Below are 23,662 nucleotides of genomic sequence, written 5' to 3'. Positions count from 1 at the left end.
TCCGCCTCCCTCCCAGCGACCACGATGCCAGCGAAAGCTTTTGCCACGACAATAGAGCTCGTCTCCGGCTCCAAGCTCACCCCTACCTCGTCCTGCCTTCCTAAGGCGGTAACTTTTCTCCTCAAACCCCGCCTCCTGGCTTCGAGCCAATAGCGTTCCGTGTCCGTCCCGCTGAAGCATGACGTGGCTACATTCCAGAGTCATTGCCCCACCCAGTTAGTGGGAGGGTACGAGGCCTGAGCCGCTGGTCCCTCCTCCTGCCTGGTTATTGGCTAACCTAAGCGGAGAGGGGGCGGAGTTCTGAAGGAGCTCTTGATGGGTTGGGTGTGAGAAGAAGGAAAAAGACGAGCCGAGCTGATTTAGAGGGATTGTAAGAGGTGCTGCTTGACGCAACTGAGTGGCCGCCGAAACAAGCGAGGTTTGCTATTTTCCCACCTGGAGCCAGCGTTGAAAGAGGGAGGAGGGCGAGTTTCATTTTTCTAAATTGGACATTTACATCGGGGACGAAAGGGAGCCACATCGTCTGGAATTATTATTGTTCATTTGGGTCGAGCCTGGTGAATTATAGTATAATTGTGTTACGTTTCTAGTTCTATGTATGCTATGTAAAAGTTGCTGTTTAAAATAAGCTCCTGTGGTGACGTCGGTTAATTTTACTGCAGTTATTATATGGTATCGTGCATTCTAACCTAAGGAAAAGATGAGCGGTGGATCTGTATTTCTTAAACATTGCTATAAATGTCATCTTTATAAATTAGTATATAAGTCGAGTGCAATTGTACCTGAATGTAAGGTGCACTGAATACAACTAGGATAGCCCTAGAACTTACACAGGACCATGTTGATAAGTTGTTGCAGCACAGCTGAATTTAACCCTGTTAAACATTTATATGCACAGGTGTTGCAAAGCCAGATGATTTGAATGCTTCTACCCAGCAAATGCATAGGTGATTTCAGTGGATCTACAAATTATAGCAAAAATATCCAGAATATTTTTATACTATTTGTCAAAAAATATATATGCAGTAGAATCTCTGCTATTTTTACATATGTAAAAATGTGAAAGAGAGTGGTACTACCATAACCATTGTAGAGGTGATAGGAGAATTTGGGGTGGAGGAAGATTAAATGTTGGGCTGTAAGGTAATCATTATATGTGTGTGTGTGTGTGTGTGTGTGTGTGTTCAGTTTGCTTTGTTAAAAAATGAATGAACATGTTCATGCGAATGACACAGGGAAATCATAAACTGCCAGTGCTTATATCTCTTGAGTCATGAATGGTCAGGATAGCCATATCTTTTTCATGTCTTTTGCTTATTATGTTTACATTTTTGTTTGTACTGAATTGGGATAAAATAAAATTCTATGTACAAATCTAAGCCTTTGAAACATCCACTGTTGCTCTGGCTGAGATTTGAGAATATGTGTGTGTGTGTGTGTGTGTGTGTGTGTATGTATGTATGTATGTATGTATGTATGTATGTATGTATGTATGTATGTATATGGTATTCAGCTTTGGGTATTTTCCCATGTCACTGCTTTTAAAGTTGTAGCAACGTTTCGGCAGAATCTCATCTGCCATCATCAGGCTTCTGTATTGTGTTCGTCTGTGAGTCAGACTTTCACAGCCTTTCACAGTCTGACTCACAGAGAACACAATACAGAAGCCTGATGATGGCAGATGAATTCTGCTGAAATGTTGCTACAACTTTAAAAGCACAACTATAATGACATGGGAAAATACCCAAACAAAGCTGAATACCATACATATAAATACCATAAAAACTTAAGAAAACATATATCTATATATCTATATCTATATCTATCTATCTATCTATCTATCTATCTATCTATCTATCTATCTATCTATCTATCTATCTATCTGTATGGCCTTCAGCTTTGTTGGGTATTTTCTCACGTCATAGTAGTGATGCTTTTAAAGTTGTAGCACGTTTCAGCAGAATCTCATCTGCCATCATCAGGCTTCTGTGGCAGATGAGATTCTGCTATACATTGCTACTTTAAAGCATCACTACTATGACGTGAAAATACAACAAAGCTGAAGGCCATATACATGTAATACCTGCAAAACTTAAGAAAACATATCTATCTATCTATCTATCTATCTATCTATCTATCTATATGTGGATCTTTGGTTATTCGGGTTTTCTCCCGCGTAAAATTGGAAGTATCTAGGCCATGTTTCGATGAAGTCTCATTCATCATCTTCAGGCTTGTGTCTTCGGCTCTGTGCTTCTCAGAGTAATGTGAGCTTGCAGCTGCTTCTTCCTTTTAACTGCTAGTGGGGTGTGACTTGATTGGGTGGGGGCTTGGCTGTGTTCTGATTGGATGGGGGTGTGTTCTCATTGGTTGGGGGTTTGGCTGTGTTCTGATTGGTTGGGGATTGGCTGTGTTCTGATTGGCTGGGGGGTGTTCTGTTCAGGTGGGGGCTTGGTTGTGCCCCACCTGAACAGAACACCCCCCCCAGCCAATCAGAACACAGCCAACCTTCTACTTCTGTTCTTGTTTGATCATATTTGGACTCAGATACCTGTTATCAGATACCTGTTACCTACTTCTCCAGAAGTAGCATACAGTTTTAGTACATCTCATTTTACGTATTGGGTAAGATTGGGTGCTTGCAGAAGACTGCAGCTTGAGCTTATCTTATAGTTCTATATCAGAACCATATTTCATGTTAAATTGGGCCCTGCAAATGAATAGAGAGCACTAGGAAGAAGTTATTCACAGAAATATAGGAACCACACAGAAGAAAAAAAATACTCTATGAGGACTTTTCCCCTTGTAGAGTGTTTTCAGTATTCTTGTCGTTGCACAATGGGAGTGGAAGAGTCATGCAGTGTTCATGCTGCTATCAAGCAGGACTAATTTCCTCCCATCAAAGTCTCCATTAAATTATGCTAGAATTAATTTCAGAATTGAATGCTGGAAAAAAATGCAGGAAACTCATGCACAATGAGCTTCATAAATATATTTTTCTCTCTTATGCAGGATCATGGACAGCAACATCAATATCCATGTGCTCCAGCACTGCTTGGCTGAATCAGGACAAAGCCACCTTCTTCAGTTTTGGGAAGAATTAAATGAATTAGAAAAACAAGAACTATATAAAGAATTAAACAGCATGGATCTCAAGGAGCTGGACCAGGCTTTTAAAAAAGCTATGTTAGATAGTAGCAATTTACCAGGGCAGGAAAGCATGGATGCAAAGATGGAACCTGTGCCACGGGAGGTCCTTGGGAGTACAACACGTGACCAAGCTCAATTGCCAATATGGGAGACAGAAGGTAGGTCAAGGATCCAACAGGATGCATAGAATATTTTCAGAAAGTAAACCTAATGTCATGCCCCTGGTGGAGACTGACTCTGAGGGAGAGGAGGAACAGCCAACAGGGAGTGGAGGTGTGGCTCCAGAGGTTGTGGAGGAGGCTGGGGAAGGGCAGAGGCCAGCTGAGCAGTCAGAGGAGGACCCGGGCCCATCCCCTATCCATCCTAGGGAGGAGAGGATCAGGGAAAAATGTGGTCTACTTGGGAGAAGAGGGCCATGATCCTCTTCATGGGTTGCAGGTGTGAGATCTGCATAAGAGTTTGGACCTGTGTTTTTTCCTGGATAAGGTTGATCTTGGTTGGGTTCTTGCAGCGGACTGTACCTGGTTATCTTCTTGAAGTTTGTAATTAATTATCCTGGTCTGCCGTGAAACTTTCTTCAGTGCAGTTTGTTTTTTGTTTTTTGCTTTGTTATCTGCTATTTGAGTGGGAACTGTATTTCTTTCGTTTGGAATGTTATTTTGAAAATAGTTTAATTTCCAACTGTGAACAATTGAACAGTAGAGCCAAGTTGAAGGCATTAAAGGATGTTTTGATTTTTGTTATATTTGTAGTACACGCCGGGTCATCACACCTGGTATGTTGCAACTGCAAAAAGTAAATGCAATCTAGACCAGGAGTCTCCAACCTTGGCAACTTTAAGGCTTGTGAACTTCAACTCCCAGAGTTCCTCAGCCAGCTTTGCTCTGGGAGTTGAAGTCCACAAGCCTTAAAGTTGCCAAGGTTGGAGACCCCTGATCTAGACTATACCAACAGAAGTATAGAATCAAGGTCAAAAGAAGTAATTTTCCCTTTCTATTTTGATTGCTTAAGCTATACCTAAAATATTATATAATTTTTTGGACATAACATTTTGGAAAGGACATTGGTGAACTCAGTGGTGGGCTGCACATTTTTTAACAAGCGGTTCTCTGGCTGGGTAGGCGTGGGCAGTTGGTCATGTGACCTGGTGGGTGATGTGACTCATCACACCCAGCCCTACCTCCCAGCCACTCACCTCAAAGGAACAGGTAGGATTTAGCCAGTTGGGGCTAATCCCATCACTGGCTGGCCCCACCCCCACCATTTTTTGACCTGTTTTTTAATCTGTTTTTGGGCCATTTTCAGACCGTTTTGGGGCCATTTTCAGGCCATTTTTGGCTTGAAAACGGCCCCAAAATGGGCGGGAGTGGGGCTAGCCAGTGTTGGGATTTGCCAGTTCACTGAACTGTGCCTAATCTTAATTACTGCTGGTAGCAGCCCACCTCTGAATGAACTAGAGTATGTCCCAGAAAGGGCAAATGAGATGATAAGAAACTGAAGAAAAATATACTGGCTATCATTAAGCTAGAGAGGAGGAGATTGTACAGTGACATGGTAGCTATCTTCAAGTATTTGAGAGTCTTAACACATAGAGAAAAAATTCTTCAAAGTTGCTCCAGAAGACAACAAAAAACAATATGTTTAAATTATTGAGAAACAGTTTTTACTGAACATCAGCCTGATGACAAAAGCCATTTAAAAGTGAAACAGATTGCCCTGGGAAAGGGTGGGCTGTTTTTGGCTGGAGATGATACCAAGACTGAATAGCCATCTGCTGAAGATGTTATGCCTCTGCACTGATCACAGCTTTGGATTATATGATCTCTAACATCCTGTTCCACATTATATTCTATGATTTATGATAATTATTTAATGAATTTATTGTGTTTTGAAGAATGATCCGCAATAACACCGAAGAAACATAAAAACTGAAGAAAACCTAGTATTACAGCTTGAATCAACTGAACTTGATAAACAAAATTTTTAACTTTAGCACAGACACACACACACACACACACATACACACAGAGAGCCATTAGAATTCTGCATTGTAGGATAAGAACAGCTCAAACAAGTTGATTGTTTGAATTGAGAGAGATTTAAAATGCTAAAAAGTGAGATTTTGACAATGCAGCATTCAGGCCATTGAACACTTGCAAATTATGTAGGCACTACTATGTTGCAGAAATTAAGTTAACAAGTTAATGTTGTTGTTATAATGTTGTTGTAACATTATACCAGTTGCTCATCTGTTTACATCTACCTATGGAATCAGTAGTACTGAAATGCTTTAATATTTTCAGGAATAACTGAAAGCAGGAAGTTATCTAGGAAGATTTTACCCTAGAGGTGTTACAGACAGTCTTATATAAATGTTACTTGGGCAAGTATCTATTTTCGCATTCTGTGATTGGAAAGGTTAAAGTTTTGGTTTTAGAATAGGTGCTTTCCATCCTGTGTTGACTTGGGCTCCTGCATAAAATATTATCTTATGGTGAGTTCTTTTTATAATTGTCGTGCATTCCATGAGAACCAGTTTGTTGAGCGATTACGGCATAACATTCAGAGATGCAGGATTTTTTCCCTTGTGCTTACAGTACAATTTATTATGACTATGCTATTCAAAATTACAATAAAATGGCTATTGTCATGAAGTGGCACTTGAGGGGATTATCAGATTATTCCCTTTCATTTTTCCTATTTGGTTTAGGTCTCCAACAGATTTCTCAGAGCAAAGTTGCTGTTCTTCTGTTAGCTGGTGGACAAGGGACAAGGCTTGGTGTCTCGTATCCCAAAGGAATGTATGATGTAGGTTTACTCTCCCATAAAACGCTGTTTCAGATCCAAGCAGAGCGTATTTTAAAACTGCAGCAGCTTGCCGAAAGGCAACATGGCCTTCAGTGTGTTATTCCATGGTAAGGATTTCTTGTCGTTTCAAAATGAAAGCATATCCTAAATGTGTTTGTATCTGACTTTAATGAATTATGACTCTCTGGTTGTTCTGGGCAGGTATATAATGACCAGTGGCAGGACAATAGAACTGACTAAAGAATTTTTTCTAAAACACAAATATTTTGGTTTGAAGAAGGAGAACGTGATCTTCTTCAAGCAAGGGATGCTGCCTGCCATGGACTTCAATGGGAAAATTTTCCTGGAAGGAAAGGGCAAAGTTTCTATGGCCCCAGGTAAGATGTAGATCTGTTTGGTTTATAGGAATGAATTAGTAACTTGGGATTGAAGCAGACTTTAAAATCTTGTTTGGATAATTATCCACAGTCTAATAGGCAGTTACTCAGATTACTCTGAAAAGATTGATTATCTTTATGAATTGGAGTTAGTAGATATCTCTACAATAAAATCAGCAGGACACAAAGTTATTTGAATAATAAATATCATTCCACAGTCATTTGGAATTAGGGTGGATTTTCATCGGTTTGATATTTGTAATTGGAAGTCTTAATTTAAAGTTTTAAAATGTATTTTTTTCCTTTATATATAATGCTTAAGTGATTCCTAAAGTTTGCAAAATATTATTGAAAGTGTATTTGAAAATACATTAAGAGAAAGTTAAAGAAAAAGATGTGTTTAGCTTAAAGAAAAATCTAGAGGATGGGTGTCAAACTCATGGTGTCACCTTGCCGTCATGTGACATTTCATGACTTTTTTTCCCTTTGCAGAGCTGGGCTGGGCGTGCCCTGCATGTGATGCAACCAGTCTGTGGGCCGCCAGTTGGACACCCCTGATCTAGAGTTTTAAAAAGGATGTATATGAGAAGAAAAAAATATTATGAGGGTAACTTGGAGGGGGTCATCTAAATTTAGTGAGTTAATCAGAGTTAGTTGGAATTTTATTGGTCTGATAGTGAACTTTATGTTTGCTAAGAGGAAGTTAAAAAAAGATGTATTGGAATGCTTTAATTTTAGAAATGCTTTTAAAGAAAAGCTTAGTGTTTTAAAATGGATCAAAAAAATTCCCTTTAAGGTTAAAGAATCTGAAAGAATACAGTGAATTTTGTTAAAATAATTGTTGATAGTTTATAAAGATTATTAAGTGCAAATAGAAATACATAAATATATTGGGTTTGCTGATTAGATACCGTGTTTCTCCAACAATACGGCCTCCACCACTAGGAAGGCCCAGCATGATTTCTAGGCATGAGGTGAAATTAAGCCCTGCCCCCAAAATTTAGGCCTATTTAAACCATGCTTTTCCCCGCTATTTCTCACATCGTTCGTTAGAACTACACGAGGTGGAGAGAAATGGGCGGGGGAAGTGTGGGGGGATGGGGAGAAAACTTGCCTTTAGGAGTGCCCTGCAGGTAGCCTAGGCTAGAATACCCCGATAGCCAATAGAAGCTCCCTGAAGGAAGAGTCTGCTTCTACCGGCCGAAAGAAGCGGCCTCGCGGCGAGGGGAGTGTGTGTGTGTGTGTGTGTTCGCCCCGAGGCCGCTTCTACCGGCCAATCGAAGTGGCTGGTGACTGCATTTGGGGAGCTTCCATCGCCCAAAAGAGACTGCCTAAAGGCGAGGGGACATGGGCAGCCACGCCACGCCCTGAAGCAGTTGGGGACTCTGCCTTCGGGGAGCTTTCGTCGGCCGATAGAAGCAGCCTCGCGGCGAGGTACATGCGTATGGGCTGCTCTAGGTGGGGGAGGAAATTAAGTCACCCCCAAAAAGACGACCTCGCCGTTTTTTCAGGGGTCAAAAAAAAAATAAGGTCCGGCCTTATTTTGTGAGAAACACAGTAGATTTGTTATAGAAATGGCTAGTAATATACTAATGTGTAAAAGTAAAAAATTGAGATTATAATATTATCTTGAACTGCTAAAAAGAGTTGGAAGTCAACACTTTTTTTTTCTTCCCCAGTATCCCATATTTTTCCCACTTTCTTTTTTCTTCCCTTAATTTCCTATTTTTATTTTTATTTGCATTTTATGTTATACATTGATAAAATGAAAAAAATTATATATAAGGGAAAAAAATCAATACGCTCTATAAAGCAATATTAATTTTTTCCATAAAAACAAATAGGCAATAATATTTCAAAACTTTATTCAACATAAACAAGTATAGGTAATCTTCATTTAACAATTACAATTCATTCCAGAGAAATAGTCGCTAAGCAAGCCATGTGAAAGAGAGATGCTATGAAGATTGCAAGATCCTGCCATCTTATGCAGATAAAATTCTCATGCAGCAAAGCCAGCATTACCCTTACTACAGTGTGTGTTGTTGTCAAAGTACAAAAATTTGGACATACTTTAGGTGTGCAGATTGGTCAGAAAATGATTTTTCCACTATCATTTACCATGTTTATTATTATATTTGCAAACAGTCACTATCTGAAGCAGTTACTAAATGAAAGCTACTTATAGAACCAGAAACAAAACGTTCCCCATTCTGTATTGCAAACCTTTACATCTGTATATCAAACGCAGCTTGAAAAAAGTCAGAAATGCTTAAAAAAAAGAAACCAAAACCCCACAAGAAACAATAAAATATAACTTTCTTTTCTTTTAAAGATGGCAATGGGGGTCTCTACCGAGCTTTAGGAACTCATCATATTATAGAGGACATGGAACAACGAGGAATTGGCAGCATACACGTCTATTGCGTGGATAACATTTTGGTAAAAGTTGCCGACCCTCGGTTCATTGGTTTTTGTATAAAGAAAGGAGCAGACTGTGGAGCAAAGGTAACAAAAGACTGAAGAGAATGAGTTGTCCCCTCCCTTTCTTAATCATTGTAATATAAAAAAATATTTGGAAAAATAAATAATCAGGTCCTTTATTGCTACTGTGCCAATTATTTTACAACGTATTTCTTGAATGCTGGTTCCTTTGCTAGTTACCCCTAAAAAGCAAAAGATAATTATCACTTCAACATTTTTATCGTCCATTCTAATGTTGGTTGCTGTACCTGTTACCATTAGTTTGGGTTTTGTATTTAATCTTAATTCCATTTTTTTTCACTGTGCTCCTTGACTTTCATTAATAGAATCTATATTTTCATCTTAACAGGGAAGAGTCATCAACATGTTACAGACTACTGATGTTTTTTCCTCCAATTTTAAACATTCATTTTTATTTTCCCAATCCAAGCTCTCTCAATATATGTTCATCATATACATTGAATAAATAAAGGTAGAATATGCATCATTGTCCCATTCCTTTGCTGACCTGGATGTTCCATCCAGATTGTGATTGCAGGTTTCACATAGAAATTATGAGATATTCTGGGATTCTCATTTTCCTTAAGCTTTTTTATAATCTGTAAGGCACATATTGATTTATTTTTGGTATTCTTTGGCTTTTTAGATTAGTCAGCATGCATCAGCCATAGTATTTTGTATTCCTTGGCTTTCTCTAAAGCATGTGGCACCTCCTTTCCATGGTATGGTTCTAAGCTATTTTGGAGGATCCTATTTTGCTGGTGTGTGAAAATAAGGATATTGTATAATAGTTTGCACACATTGTTAAATCTGCTTTCTTTGGTAATGGTATGTAAATTGATCTCTTCCAATTTGTTGGCCACTGTGTCATTCTCCAGATTTCTTGGCATCATTTTGGTTTGAAATTTTACAATTGTTATTTTGTTCTTTGCTATATTTCTGGGATATTTCATCCATTCCTGTAGCTCTCTGACTTGGTAATTGTCAAGTTCTAATCCTAGAGGTTCATGTTAAAAGGGAATATATTCTAAAGCGTTTCAAGGAATTTTCTTAGGTGTTGACACCACTCTTTTCATCTTTGTTTGACCTTTCTTAAATCAGTTACCTTCGATCTATTAGTTTCCCCTAGCATACCAATTCAGAGTCAGAAATTCCTTCCAATTTCAGAATTCTATAGAATAGAAATTATAGTGAATTCATAATCTTTTTAAAAATAATTTATCCAGAGTTGCTTACTTTTTATTCTGAGATAAGAATAGGAACGGATGTGTACTTTAATTATGTCTGTTGATTTGGTTTGGTTGATTTGATTCACGAGTAATTTACAAGCTATTTAGTAACACAATATCTGATCTTTTTGTAAATTAGTTTCTTGGTTAAATTGGGAAGCCATATCCATAATATTAATAAGAAATTCACATGGATGCAATGATCAGAAATGACCCAAGTTTGGCAGGAGGATTTCTTTATGATTATTTTGCTATGACACCTTCATGTGGTGAGAGATAAAGTTTTAGAGCTGGCAACATTTCTAATATTACAGAAATTAATTTTGGATGATGAAGCTTGCCAGTTTTGAAATTTTGGTTATCTGATAGAAGAGTTCTTTCTGACAGAAGAACCATCATATTTTTCATCTGCCAATTCCTGCTGTAGTGTGATGGTATCTAACTCCTGTTGCTAAAACGAAATGTCATAAAAGTCCATTTGAACTGTGCTAAACAGAGAACTTGAGATGCTAATATGAGTATCAGATTTCAAGAGCTTCTTGGTGAGTTTTATCTTAAGCATCTTAAAGCAGAGAGTTCAATACAATCCATGTTCATCTCTTGACAGTCAAAACATGACTTTTGTGATTAAATTAGCAAAACTATTAAACTGTTTTGGAATGTTTTATATTTTGCTTTAAAACATACCTTTGCCATTAGTACATACAGTATTTGATTAGATTAGATTAACAGAGTTGGAAGGGACCTTGTAGGTCATCTAGTCCAACCCCCCGACCACACAGGAGACCCTACACCATTTCTGATAAATGGCAGTCCAAACTCTTCTTGAAAGTCTCCAAATTTGAGGGTATTGAAAACTCTGACACTGTCGAGATCTGTTGTATTTCAGGCATTTTAACAATGTGGTAAAATACTTAAAAATTATTATTTTTGTCAACACTCATAGAATTGCTATAGATCATTTGCATAGTTTGATCCCATCATTTAAAATTTTCTTCCTTATGCCACTATATATTAAACTGAGGATAACCATTATTACATTTGAAGAAGGAATTATATTTCATCAAAATGTATATCACAGTTATTTACATCAATTCAAATTATTACAATTCTTTTTTCTACCCATTACAAGGTTGTCGAAAAAACTAACCCGACAGAACCAGTTGGAGTGGTGTGCCAAGTAGATGGTGTTTACAAAGTGGTGGAATACAGTGAGATTTCTCTGGCCACAGCCCAGAAAAGAAGTTCTGATGGCCGATTACTTTTTAATGCTGGCAATATTGCCAATCACTACTTCACAATGCAGTTTCTAAAAGATATTGTCAAGTAAGGACTTTCTTTAATCATGCTGATCTATGAAATGCTGTTCTAAAGTCATTTCTGCTCTTCATGCTAAAATCTGTTCTTTTTTATTATGTTTCCTATGGCACAACCCTATAATACTCAGGATGGTTCAAACCAAAAAATAAAAACTATTTTAAGTTTAGCATACAATGAAAGTATCATATAGGCCTGTGGTGGCTAACCTTTTTGGCACTGAGTGCTGAAATGGGAGCGCGCATGTGCCGGAAACCGAAAGAGCAGCTCCCTGACACACACAGGAGTGCCAGAAACTGGAAGTTTAGCTTCCCAGTGCACGCATACGCACAGGACACCTGGTCTTCCAGTTTCTAACATGCATGCGCATGCGAAGACCAGCTGACCGGCACGTGCATGCACTATCTGGTGCTCATTCATGCATGCGCCAGAACCCAAAAGAGCAATGGGCAGAAGAGCAATGGTGTGCCCAGAGAGATGGCTCTGCATGCTACTTTTGGCATGCATGGCATAGGTTCACCATCATGGATATAGGCAATACTCACAAATTGCACAATGCAAAGAATGCTGCTGGTAGAACACTTTTTAAAATCTTTTAGGACATATAGGACGTTATTTTATTTTCCTCTGCTGTATTTCCCGTTACCATTTTTTTTAAGCCGCAAAGTGGCATCTCTTTTTGTTGCTGATTTCTTTTGGTCTCCTGATCATGGTTGCTTTTTTCTTCTTACTTCTTTCTGAGATGCAGTTATGATTCCTAGTTTGGAACTTGTTTTGTCTATAAGTCAGACGTTTCTCGTTAAATCGTTTTTTGGAATCACCCCCTCCCCCCTCTTCTCCCTCCCCTCGGAGGCGGGAGTTCTGTGGCGCGGCTCCGTGGTCAGTCCCGTGCCTCAGGAAGGAAGGCGAAAGGAAGAGCGGGGCGAACAGCAGGGCTCCTGGTTTGCCTTTCCTTCCCGAGGCTGGTGGAGCCGTGACGCGGGGCGGTAGCAACTCCGACAACGCCGGATACCTGAGGGGGGGGGGGGCGGGCGGGGGCGCGGAGCCCGGCGGGCGGGCGGGGGCGGAGGCGGGCGGGGGGGAAGGGAGCTGGGCAGCGTTTCTTGGGGCGGTGGGGGTCTTGGGGGGCCCCATTTTTTTCAGAGGGCGCCTGATAAGTTTAGCATCATTAGTGATGTCCTGAAAGGAAAAAGATAAATGATGAGGTGGCACAGTCTCTGGTATATAGAATCAGAGTTGTTCAGAGCTCAGGGTCAAAATCCATATAATAACTTAGGTTCTTTCAGAAAATGTGTCAAAATAGTGCATTAATGTTTACATTGTGCTGTAAACAAGATAAGGGACAGGAAGAGATTACAAGTAGTGGTGAGTCCTAATTGACAGTAATTAACACTAGTGGTACTTTTTTACAGGATTAAAAAGATGGCTCAGGTATCTAGTTTTAGAATAGCTATTATTTGCCTGCCAGAATGATGGGATTTAAAAAATGGAGATAGACCAATTGATAGACCATAGTGTGCTGCTTACTCTGGTGACTCCTGTCTTGATGTTTCAGTGATTATGAACCTCAGCTGCAACATCATATAGCTCAGAAAAAAGTTCCATATGTAGACGTGACCACGGGAAATGCTCTGAAGCCTGACAAACCAAATGGAATTAAAATGGAAAAATTTGTATTTGATATCTTCCAGTTTGCTAAGTAAGTCCCAAGTGATTGGCTTATTTTGTGTGCATCTTAGTATAACTCTTGGCTTTATTTTTCTTTTGAAAGTTCTCCCCACTCCCCACTCCTGATTGAATAAGATTATCATTTTGACTGTGGCTAAGAAGCTGAGCTGTCTGAAAACACTACATTATGGGAAGCTGGCAGATAGAAGAGTAAGATGTGCAGTTAAGCACGGATCAAAAAGGGATACGCTACATATAATATTGAAATTAGAATTATGTGGCATTTGTAGGACATGTAAGGTGTTACAGAAGAATGAGGAACAGTAATTTGTCTTAAAGTTGTCTTGGGAACCAGTCAAAAGCAACAGGAGGAACAGATGTGGTTTAAACTAAAGAGGAGAAAGCAGATATTCAGTGGCTATCCTGTTTAGACTGAAGCTCAAGGCAAACTTCTTTAAAGACTCTGCATCATTGTGCTTATCTAAAGGAAGGACTACAACTATCTCCAGCAATTGCTATAAAGTTGGTATGCATTTTAGTTTTGAAAGCTTTGAAAAAATGTTTTGGGTGAAGATATAAATAATGGTAGAAATGTTTTCTTCCCCTCTGTTGACTTTTCCTTGGCATATGAGTTTATTGCTAATGTCCATCTATAGGACTGTAGTTGATAGTAGTAGATGTAGAAAGTGATTGAAATCTTTACACTTGACCAATCTCAACTTTATTTTGAATCCAGGAACTTTGTGGTTTATGAAGTGCTGCGAGAAGATGAATTCTCCCCTTTGAAAAATGCTGATAGCCAAAATGGCAAGGACAATCCCACCACTGCAAGACACTCCTTGATGTCACTGCATCAGTGTTGGGTTCTCAATGCTGGTGGACACTTTGTGGATGAAAATGGAACATGCCTGCCAGCTATTCCACGGTTAGAAAATTTGACCTTCCCCTAATTTTTATCTTCCATCTCTAATAACAGACTACTGTGTGTAGTCTGCATGTAATTCCAGTTCAACTGAGAGAACATGCATGGTTGTGTTACCAATGTTCCATTTGGTAAAATTCCAAACCAGATTTTGCAGCATGCTTCCTGATGTATAACATTATATTAAACTTTAATAGATTAATGTATTGCATGCCTAAATCATGAGGTCTTGTAGCAACATAAAATTGCCACAGGTCTATTAGTTATAACTGTAAAGTATGCATATCTTTAGAGGTTAGATTTGCATGAAAATGAATGGAGCTCTTCAGGAATGGGATCCTACCTTAGTCACTACTGGTTTGGGGTGATCGCATGTGTGCATTCATGCATGCGCACCCCTAATGTACGCATTCCTAACAAGCCAGTCAGTTGAGAGGATGAAAAAACGAAAAGCTAGGAACGACCCTCCCATGTGCTTTTTGGTCTTTTATCCTCTGAGCTGATTGGAGGCTTTTTTCCTCCTCTGAGCTGATTGGAGGCTTTTTTTTTTACTACCGGTCCGACGGTAGCATACCATCACTGAAGCTCTTATATTTGGAAAACGATTTCCATGCAAAGCAATTCCAAATTCAAAGTAGATACAGAACAATTAAAGCCCCGAAAAATAACTTGCCTAGGTTATATTTCCTTTGTGCAGGCCAGCCAGGCTTCCTTAAAAGAGGGCTGAAACATTCATATCTGTAACCCATGGCAACGAAGCTTTGTGGTCATTTTCTGTGCATCTTGGGATCTTTGTTCAACAAAATACAGGTAGTCCTCGACTTACAATTGAGCCCAAAATTTCTGTTCATAAGTGAGCCATTTGTTAAGTGACTTTTGCCCCATTTTATGATCTTCCTTGCCACAATTATTAAATGAATCGCTGCAGTTGTCAATAAGTTAATAACACCGTTGTTAAGCGAAGGTGGCTTCTCCATTGACTTTGCTTGTCAGAAGATCACAAAAGGTGATCACATGACCTGGGGAAATCACAACAGTCATAAGTATGAACCAGTTGTCAAGCATTGATCACATGATTATGGGGATGCTGCAAAGGTCGTAGCTGAAGAATAAGTCACCTTTTTCAGTGCTGTTGTAACTTTGAACATTCACTAAATGAACTGTTGTAAGTCGAGCACTAGCTGTACAGAGTTGCTCTCTAAATGAGAGAGAAAACAAAGGAGAACTAAGTTTGCTTGGAATTCTAGTTATAGAACACAGTAATCTGAATAACAGAGTTCCCTTCAAAAAGACAGTGCAGTGTTTTTCAAACTTGGTGATCTTTAAAATATATAGGCTTCAATTTCAGAATTTGCCAGCCAGAATGTTGGTTGGGGAATTCTGGAAGTTGAAGATTAACACCTTAAAATTTCCTAGTTTGAAAATGCTGGTCAGATTACTGTGTACTCCCTGTCTGAGTCCAGAGTTTAAACATGTACTTTTGGAGAGAGAAAGATTTTTGGAAGAACAAAATCACAATAAAAAAGGAGCTTTGTGTGTGAAAAAGCAATGAAGAATCAAAATAGCATGTCTGTATGGACTACAGGAAGAACTGCAGGAAGTTTAGATCTCAGTTTAAGGTTTCCCTTCCTGAGCTAGCCACTAAATTGTTATAAACTAACCCCATTTGCTTGTCACCTAAATGCTCCCAAACATTTGACTTTGAAATCTTGCCCCCTCAGTTATCTTTCTTGGGAGAGATGGCAATAGTTCATTTGTTTTGATGTAGGAAGAACAGTAAAGAAGAAAATGTCAGATGACATGGTATAGTGTTAAAAGCTCATCACCTTTATTACATAGCAAGAAAGTTTCTGATACAAATTTTCATCTGGCTCTAAAAATGTCCCAAGAAGTCATATTGGAGTTGAGTGTCAAAGTCCAAAAAGATCATGATTGAAGAAAGATATCTGAAATTTAAGGAAAGGCAGTGTTTTGTTCTTCAAATATTGCTGAACTAACCATTTGCAACATCCCTCATTATTGCTAGGCTGGGTGCAACTTTGGGAGTGACATTTTAGCAACATATAGAGAACCACATGTTACTCAATACTGATATCAAATTGATATCAGAGATCCAGTTTGGTTCTAGTGCAGGGGGTCTCCTAACCGCACGGTCCGTGGGACCGCACCGGTCCGCTGGAACAAGTCTTAATACCGGGTCGCTGTTGTTACGCGCCGCCATCTTTAGTGCAAGTGCTTCCGTGAGCTTTTCCGGTAGAAAGCTCACCGGAAGCACTTTTTCATCAAAAGATGGCGGCGCTAGCTGCCGTGAGCTTTTCCGGCAGAAAGCCATTTCACTCCAAAAGCCTCACCGAAGCGTTACGCCGCTTTATTTTGACTTCCGCTTCCAGTGAGGTCACCGGAAGCACTTTTTCGTCAAAAGATGGCGACGCCCAGTTGATGCCGGGTAATCAGGTCGCGGCGCCCAGCTGATGGCACTGGGCCGGCTAAGGCCAAAAGGTTGGGGATCACTGGTCTAGTGGTTAAAGCAACAGACTAGAAATCAGAAGACAGTGAGCTCTACTCCCTTAGGCTAGGTGGCCTTAGGCTAGTCACTTTCTCTCAGCCCAATTCACCTCATAGGGTGGTGGTTGTGGGGAAAGTAGAGGAAGGAAGGAGTATTGTGTGTGTTTGCCTCTTTAACTTATTTATAAAAAATAATAACAGTGAGTTATAAATTAAAAATAGGTTTTTGGATAAAAAAGCTGCCATTCAATTTAGTGTACAGGTATTCCTCAACTTACCACCACATAATTTTTGGGATCAGAATTTTAGTCACTAAGTGATGTCATTGTTAACTGAGTCATCATATGAGTATACCCAATTTTATGTCCATTTTTACTATGGTTGAGCAAATAACTACATTTTTAAAGCAAATCATGCAGTCATTAAGCGAATCTGGCTTTCACTATTGACTTTTGTAGAAAACCACAATCATGTGACTGTAGAATGCTTCAGCCATGGTTAAATGTGAGCTGGTTGCCAAGCACCCAGATTGTGATCACATGACCATGAAGATGGAACAATGGTTATAACTTTGAGGACAGATCATAAGTCATTTTTCAGCGCTGTAGTAACTTCAGACTGTTGTTAAACAAATGGTCATAAGTTGTGGACTACCTGTTTGCCTCCAACCTCCTTCTAAATAGACAGATAGAATCTGCCCACTCCATTCTTCCCATATCATAGAAAGACCCCTTTTTAGATATGGCACACCCCTCAATTTTGTGTCCCTGCTCATTAAACCCTTTTTTTTCCCCATATGACAGCAACACAAATGGAAGGTCAGATGTGATCCAAGCTGATGCCAATCCCAAGTAAATATACTGTCTCGGGCCGCTGGGAATGCATGGTGATGGGTCTGCTTGGCTACTGGCTAACACACCTCTCCATAGCATGTAGGGTCTTGGTATCGATCTTTTTATTTGGTATTAAAAACAACAAACAATTCTTACTTATTTCTTGGGACCTCTGAAATAATGGCCAGTGGCTACCTTAGATTCACTTCTTGGAAGACTTTAGTCTGCATGTGTAGAGCTTTTTTCACATCTATAAAATCTGTGGCTTTTTAAATTTTAAGTAATGAGCTTTGCTGGCGGGCTGCACTGAAAACATAACACTGCTGTCGCTGTTGTTGGAATGGGATAGAGAAGAGATGCTAAAGCATAATGCTGCACCTGCAGTGTTGTTGTTTTTTAAATCTGGGGCGTGCAGGGAAGTCTGTGCAAAAGTATGGCTTTGGATGTTCTTTTTACTGCATAAATCCTACTGAATTCTACTTTTCACCTTGGGAGCAAGGCAGAGGTGATATTCAGCAGGTTCTGACCAGTTCTGGAGAACTGGTAGCGGAAATTTTGAGTAGTTCGGAGAACCAGCAAATACCACCTCTGACTGGCTCCGCCCCCATCTATTATCTGCCTTCTGAGTCCCAGCTGATCAGCTGGGTCTTTTTTGGTTGCCCTGCACAGGAGAACGGAGCTGGAAAGCAGGTTAGTGGGGTGGGGAAGGGAATGGGATTTTGCAGTAACCTTCCCCCTGGAGTGGGGAGGGAATGGAGATTTTACCGTATCCTTCCCCTGCCACGCTCACCAAGCCACGCCTACAGAACACGCCTACAGTAAAAAAAATTGAATCCCACCACTGGAGCAAGGGAAATGGAGAATATAAGGGTCTTCAAACTAGATTATGAAGAAAAAGAGATTATAGGAAAAGGAGCATTAGTGAATGAAGAGGGCAGTAAAGGGAGCAATCCAGAGGCAACTGAGGACAGAATAGAGGGGTTTCTTATTTATAGGTATTTAATAATTCCTGGATATTATTTTATATTTATAGTTGTTCTGTCATAAATGACACTGTTTTGTCTTACCTGAAAGCCAGTCTTGTAGGAAGAGGTAACAGATACAGGATTCTAGTCAACTAATGTATTGGTTCCGTATCTTTAGAAGTAGCTCATTTTGTCTTGGTTATTCATTGAGAGTGTTAATTGCACTGCCCAGTACAAAAAAAGGGGCGGGGTAGCTAGAGCTCTTTCGTCCCACCCAAGGTCCCTGAGGTGAATTTTGCTTTTTGTGATTGTTGGAGATCTAATCAGGCCCATTATTTGTCACTTTACAAGGATGTGTATAATTATCAGAATGTACAAATAATAGCATTTTAAATGTGCTAGCTATTTTTTGTGTCTTTCTGCCCAACACCTCTTCTAGCTCCCAATTTTCTGGCAGGCATCACAGGACTATGGAAAGACATCATTCTCTAGACACACATCTTTATTGATTTTATCTTTCAAGAACATTGAGAAAACAATTCCCACCTTTCCAATAAAACTTGGGAGTGAGGTTTCCTTCTTATTCATGCTGTGACCTAGGGAAAAGGGTATATTTTAATATCTGATATTCTCCAAAGCTAAACACAAATCATGTGAGCCACCTTCTTCCGCTTTCAATTCTTTGCAAAGGGAAGATTTGAATACTGGGAAAGTTTTCTTTTTTAGGTTCAGGTAGTCCTCGATATATGAGTATAATTGAACCTGAATTACAATCAATGGTCACTGCGGTCATAAGTGAAGGCATCATATGACCAGATCATTATATTTTAATATTTTTTGCTGCAATTGAAACTGAAAGTAATTCTGGAAACCAGCAAAAAACATTGCAGATGATGGTCATGGGACATGGGACATTGCAAACAGCCATAAAGATGAGCTAGTCACCAAATGCTTAAAATGCAGATCACATGACTATGGAGGTGTTGTAGCTATCATAACTTCAAAAACAGCTCTTAAGTGAGTGGTTTTGGGGGGACTCTCTAACTTAGAACAGTTGTTAAGTGACCAGTCATAAGTTGAGGACTACCTGTATCTACATTTTCCTTGCACTCCAGTTTGGAGGATGTAAAAAAAAAATCAAACTGTCTCCTACTGTTATTTTCCCATCGGTGTAAGTGAAAAAAGACACTTTTCATTCTGTGTTTCCTAGAAAACTCAACCAAGAGGTGATATATATACAATATATTGTACTGCAGTTTGGAAAATAGTGGTTTCTCCTGTTCTTTTTTTTCCCAAAGTTGTAATATTATTTTTTATCTTACATAAACTTTGGGAGACAGGAATTCTTCCTCATATGTTTGGAGATTTAGAACAGAGAAGAAATGACTGCTGAAAACCTTTCATTTTTCTTAACATATGCACAAAAGGAAAACATTGAATTGTGCTGTACTTCTAGTGATTTTGAGGTCATGTCCATGTAATTTTCTTGCAGCAACAGAGGACTGATTTGAATCCAAGTCTGTGGTTTTTTGTTGTTTTTTATTTTCTAGTCTACAGACCTAATAAATATTCTACTGCTTCTTATCACTGCGTCATCACCATGTCTGCTCTGCTTAGCAATCCAAGCCATCTAGGTACTTTCACTAATTCACTGAACATCTGCATACCTCAGCAAATAAAAGATTTTTTTTCCCTGTCACTGAGATGCTTGTTCTGAGAACAAATAGAGATAAGCTGATGAAGCAGAGATGAGATGAGATTTTGAAGAGATGTTCCTAGTTGGGCAGTACAGTATTCTTATCTGGACACATAAGGCATATTGGATAGGCAATAACGTATTCTTTGGGAGTATTGGATAAGTATGGACCTAATGATAGACTCCTGTTGGCATTTTGTGATTTCAATGAAGTGGTTATATTTTTTTCTGTACTGACATTTATTTTATTTTTTTATTAAATTTATATGCCACCCATCTTGCTAATCTCTGTGACTCTGGATAGAACATCTTCCTTTCAATCAACTATCTTGTTAAGAATTCATCAGTTGATTCTGAAACATGATGGGCAAGCATCTTTATGCAAGAGCAGAAATAGAGTAAGAAATAGTGGATGAAAGAAATTAAAGGCACATAATAAGAGCTAAAGAAGAAGAAATAAAATTAGTTTACACTGAAATTTTACATTTGTATCTCTGCAAACCTTCTTTGCTTCCCCCATATCTGAGTACTGATTTATAATTGCTTTTTGCAGTTGAAACTCATGCTGAGCCTTTCACTCCTCACATACTCATTGACCCACACAATGCTTATTGTACATCCCTGCAACCCTCTCTGACCCATATGACATCTCTCATGCTACCTTGTGCATCCTTTCCAGCTCTTATAGTACCTCTTATGCATGCTTGGGAGCCTTTGCCCCCTCTCTCCAATTTGCATGGTGCCACACGTGCACCACCATGTACCCTTTTGCACCTTCCCTGAACCACATGGTGTCTCTTGTGCATGTCTCTTCCTTCCCCGCATCCCTACGTACCCCTCACTTTCTCCACCCAACAGCAGCTGCTTGCCTGCCTGCCAGCCTGGAACTTCCAACTTCCTGCCAGGTTCCCCATTGACTTTTCTTATGGGAAGTTGGCAAGAAATGTTGCAGTGGTGCTGAAATGGCCACAACTCTGCCAAACTTCAATCCCACAAGAGTAATGGGTCCTGAATTTTGGATGCAATCTGTAAGTTAGCAAATTTGAGGTAACTTGTTTCAGAAATTGTTGCCCTTATGATGAACCACTTAGCACCATTGAAAATTACAAGTAGACAGAAGATTTTTAATAGTGTATAGATACAGTATGATACTAAAAATTGAGGGTTGCCTAGGTTTCAATGTTTCTCTTATTTTTCCTGGGAAAAAAAATGATATTTCTCAAAATATTGTCTCTCTACCTAGTGCATATCTCTCTCTCTCCCTCTCTCTCCATCTCCTCTCACATTGCATGCTGTTAATACTAATAAGATTTCTGGAGCACTAAAAACAAGTTTCATGACAAGAGCAGAGAAAGACATTCATGCCTCAACAAGAGTTTGCCATGTACACAAATAATATAGGAGTATAGGTGTGTTTCTCATCTTGAACTAACACCTTTTCTTTATAATTTTTCCTTAGTTTGAAAGATGCAAATGACTCGCCAATTCAGTGTGAGATTTCTCCTCTTGTCTCCTATGGGGGTGAAGTAAGTTGCTATGGTATTCTGAATTCTTTTTCTTCCCCTGCCTTCTAAACATTCTGTCCTAAAGTCACAAATCTGCTTTAAGGATGATAATATAAATAAGCCCTGGTGGTACAATGGTTAGAATATAGTATTGCAGCCTAACTCTGCCCACTGCCAGCAGTTCGATTCTGAATGACTGAAGGTTGTCTCAGCCTTCCACCCTTCCGAGTTTGGTAAAATGGACCCAGATTGTTGGGGGCAATATGCTGACTCTGTAAACCACACAGATAATGCTGTAAAGCACTGTAGAGTAGTATATAGGTCTAAGTGCTATTGCTAAATATAAATACATATGATAGGGCAAAGTTGAAACAAGCAACCTCTATGAAAGGAGTGTGATCTAATAATGGGAAAGTTGATGTTCCTGTGGCTCATGGCAAAAGTCCTGGGCATGCAATCCTTGTTTCCCATACTTGGATGGAATTGTGAGTAAAGAAGGATGTTTAATTGCTGAATGCTTGTATTACAAATTTCAATGGTCCGTGTAGAGTCATTGGTGTTAATACAACTACAGTATACACAATACATTTATGGATTACTACTTCATTCCTACTTGATATTGGGATTCGTATTATATTGTAAATTAGACTGCTAAACTTGCTAGCCTAACTCCAGTAGCTAAAAATGCAGCTTTAAAACATCACTTTTACAAAACTGTCTTTCATAGAAAATTGAGTAAGCAGCTAATTTCAATGTTGTTGCAAGCCATTATAAGGAGGCTTTCATCAAAACCTTTCTCATATACTATAATTATGCAACAGTACAAAGGTTTAATTGGACTTTACTAGGTCTTGTGAGCTTGAAGGTTTAACATGAATATATCAAGTGCTCCTAACACTTGATTTTCATCCCCATAATAATCCTTAATGGAGGATGATAATACCTTAAGCGTATAGGAGGAGCCTCAGTGGTGCAGTGGTTAGTGTGCAGTACTGCATGCTACTCCTACTGCAATTTGGCAGATTGAATCCCACCAGGCTCCATCCTTCTGAGGTGGGTAAAATGAGGACCCAGATTGCTGGGGGCAATATGCTGACTGTAAACCGCTTTGAGAGGGCTGTAAAGCACTATATAAAGTGGTATATAAGTCTAAGTGCTGTTGCTGTATACCTAGAAAATGGGATTTACAAAGCTGTATTTAAGGCCATCCAGTACAGTCTGAACCGGAATTTGAAACTGATTCTCTCAAAGTCCAAATTGTATATTAGATTACATTTGATGGTTAAATTTGCTGTACTGATATTAAATTTATCCTGACTAGTTTCTGAGTGTTTCCTTTTTCCTAGGGATTAGTGGAGTTGGTCAAAGACAAAGAATTCCATGCTCCTTTGATTATAGACCAAAGTGGGATCCACGAACTAGTGAAGAATGGTGTCTGAAATGTCCAGGAGAGATCATCTTTCTAGTCCGAGATTTTATGATCCTTTTGTGTCAGACTGAGTATTTAAACAAAGGTTTCACTATCACCTTGAAGAATCTTCACTCAAATTGAGTTTTCTTAAAAATCAGTAGTAGGCTACAAATAAGAAAAAATACAAACATTGACTTCATCTTGGAATCTTGGAAATAACTATTTATATAATTCTTTAATGTTTTAAATTGTTACTGTTTCAAATTGCAGCACCTATTTTGTTACATGCTGTAGTGTTTGAAGACATCAGCATTTTCTTCCAAGTCCTTTATTACACCTGTAAATGGTCTAAGTGGTACGAAGGTTGGGACACTTACATGAATTCTTATTTTTAAGTTTGGTTTTTGCATTTGGTACCTATGCTTTACAAATAATTATATCTTGCTGGAATTGCACAATTGAAACACTAAAAAAATAATACAATTGAATTAAAATGAATTAAAATGTTTTTCCTAATATAATGTTTCTTGAAACTTCTTTAATACTTATATTTATGTTAGGGCAGAGGGTATAAGATACTACGATAATGAGAGACTGATATGTTTTTCTACATTTTTGTGAAAAGTGCTCACTGCAGTCAGTGAGGATCTAAGGAATGTATTCTCTTCCCAAGATTTGTATATAGAACAAGGATACAACAGAGTCTCTCTCTTGAAACTGTGTTTAAGGAATCATTGCAGGAAACAAGCACTATTTAAATTTCTTCTCAAGCTGAGTTAGAATGCAAATATA

At 38.9% G+C, this 23,662-nt stretch overlaps 1 protein-coding gene and 1 long non-coding RNA gene across 9 annotated transcripts; one reads left to right on the top strand and one right to left on the bottom strand.

Moving 5' to 3' along the window:
* The first annotated feature begins 346 nt into the window (after positions 1-346).
* On the top strand, positions 347-23,386 carry UAP1 (UDP-N-acetylglucosamine pyrophosphorylase 1). 8 transcript variants are annotated; one of them, XM_087960930.1, is made up of 11 exons: positions 347-418; positions 3,013-3,308; positions 5,861-6,065; positions 6,160-6,335; positions 8,671-8,843; positions 11,181-11,374; positions 12,921-13,064; positions 13,770-13,958; positions 17,264-17,311; positions 21,414-21,480; positions 22,806-23,386. In XM_087960930.1, exons 2-11 carry the CDS (start codon positions 3,017-3,019, stop codon positions 22,896-22,898), a joined length of 1,581 nt encoding a protein of 526 aa, XP_087817056.1. In that variant the 5' UTR covers positions 347-418; positions 3,013-3,016; the 3' UTR covers positions 22,899-23,386. The 8 variants fall into 8 exon arrangements, with proteins under 8 accessions (XP_087817056.1, XP_087817053.1, XP_087817054.1 ...); XM_087960927.1 differs by having other exon boundaries at positions 347-547; XM_087960928.1 differs by having other exon boundaries at positions 347-557.
* LOC148131333 (uncharacterized) lies at positions 3,247-5,169 on the bottom strand. Its single transcript, XR_015748734.1, has 2 exons — positions 4,593-5,169; positions 3,247-3,504 (listed from the first exon to the last, which is right to left on the bottom strand). It is a non-coding gene; the product is annotated as an uncharacterized LOC148131333 (long non-coding RNA).
* Positions 23,387-23,662: the final 276 nt, after the last annotated feature.

Source organism: Notechis scutatus, chromosome 3 (assembly GCF_049901735.1).
Source record: "Notechis scutatus isolate UNSWTSFEM ecotype Mainland chromosome 3, rNotScu1.2, whole genome shotgun sequence".
NCBI classification, from domain to species: domain Eukaryota; kingdom Metazoa; phylum Chordata; class Lepidosauria; order Squamata; family Elapidae; genus Notechis; species Notechis scutatus.
The sequence above is the reverse complement of the archived record's forward strand: the minus strand, read 5'-3'. Positions and strand labels throughout refer to the sequence as shown.

What these genes read in the sequence shown, in the direction of transcription:
- UAP1 (XM_087960926.1), top strand. An exon ending in GCCAATATGGGAGACAGAAG is followed by an intron (nt 3,309 to 5,860) that starts GTAGGTCAAGGA and finishes TATTTGGTTTAG; the next exon opens with GTCTCCAACAGATTTCTCAG. An exon ending in TGCCTGCCAGCTATTCCACG is followed by an intron (nt 13,959 to 17,263) that starts GTTAGAAAATTT and finishes CCCATATGACAG; the next exon opens with CAACACAAATGGAAGGTCAG.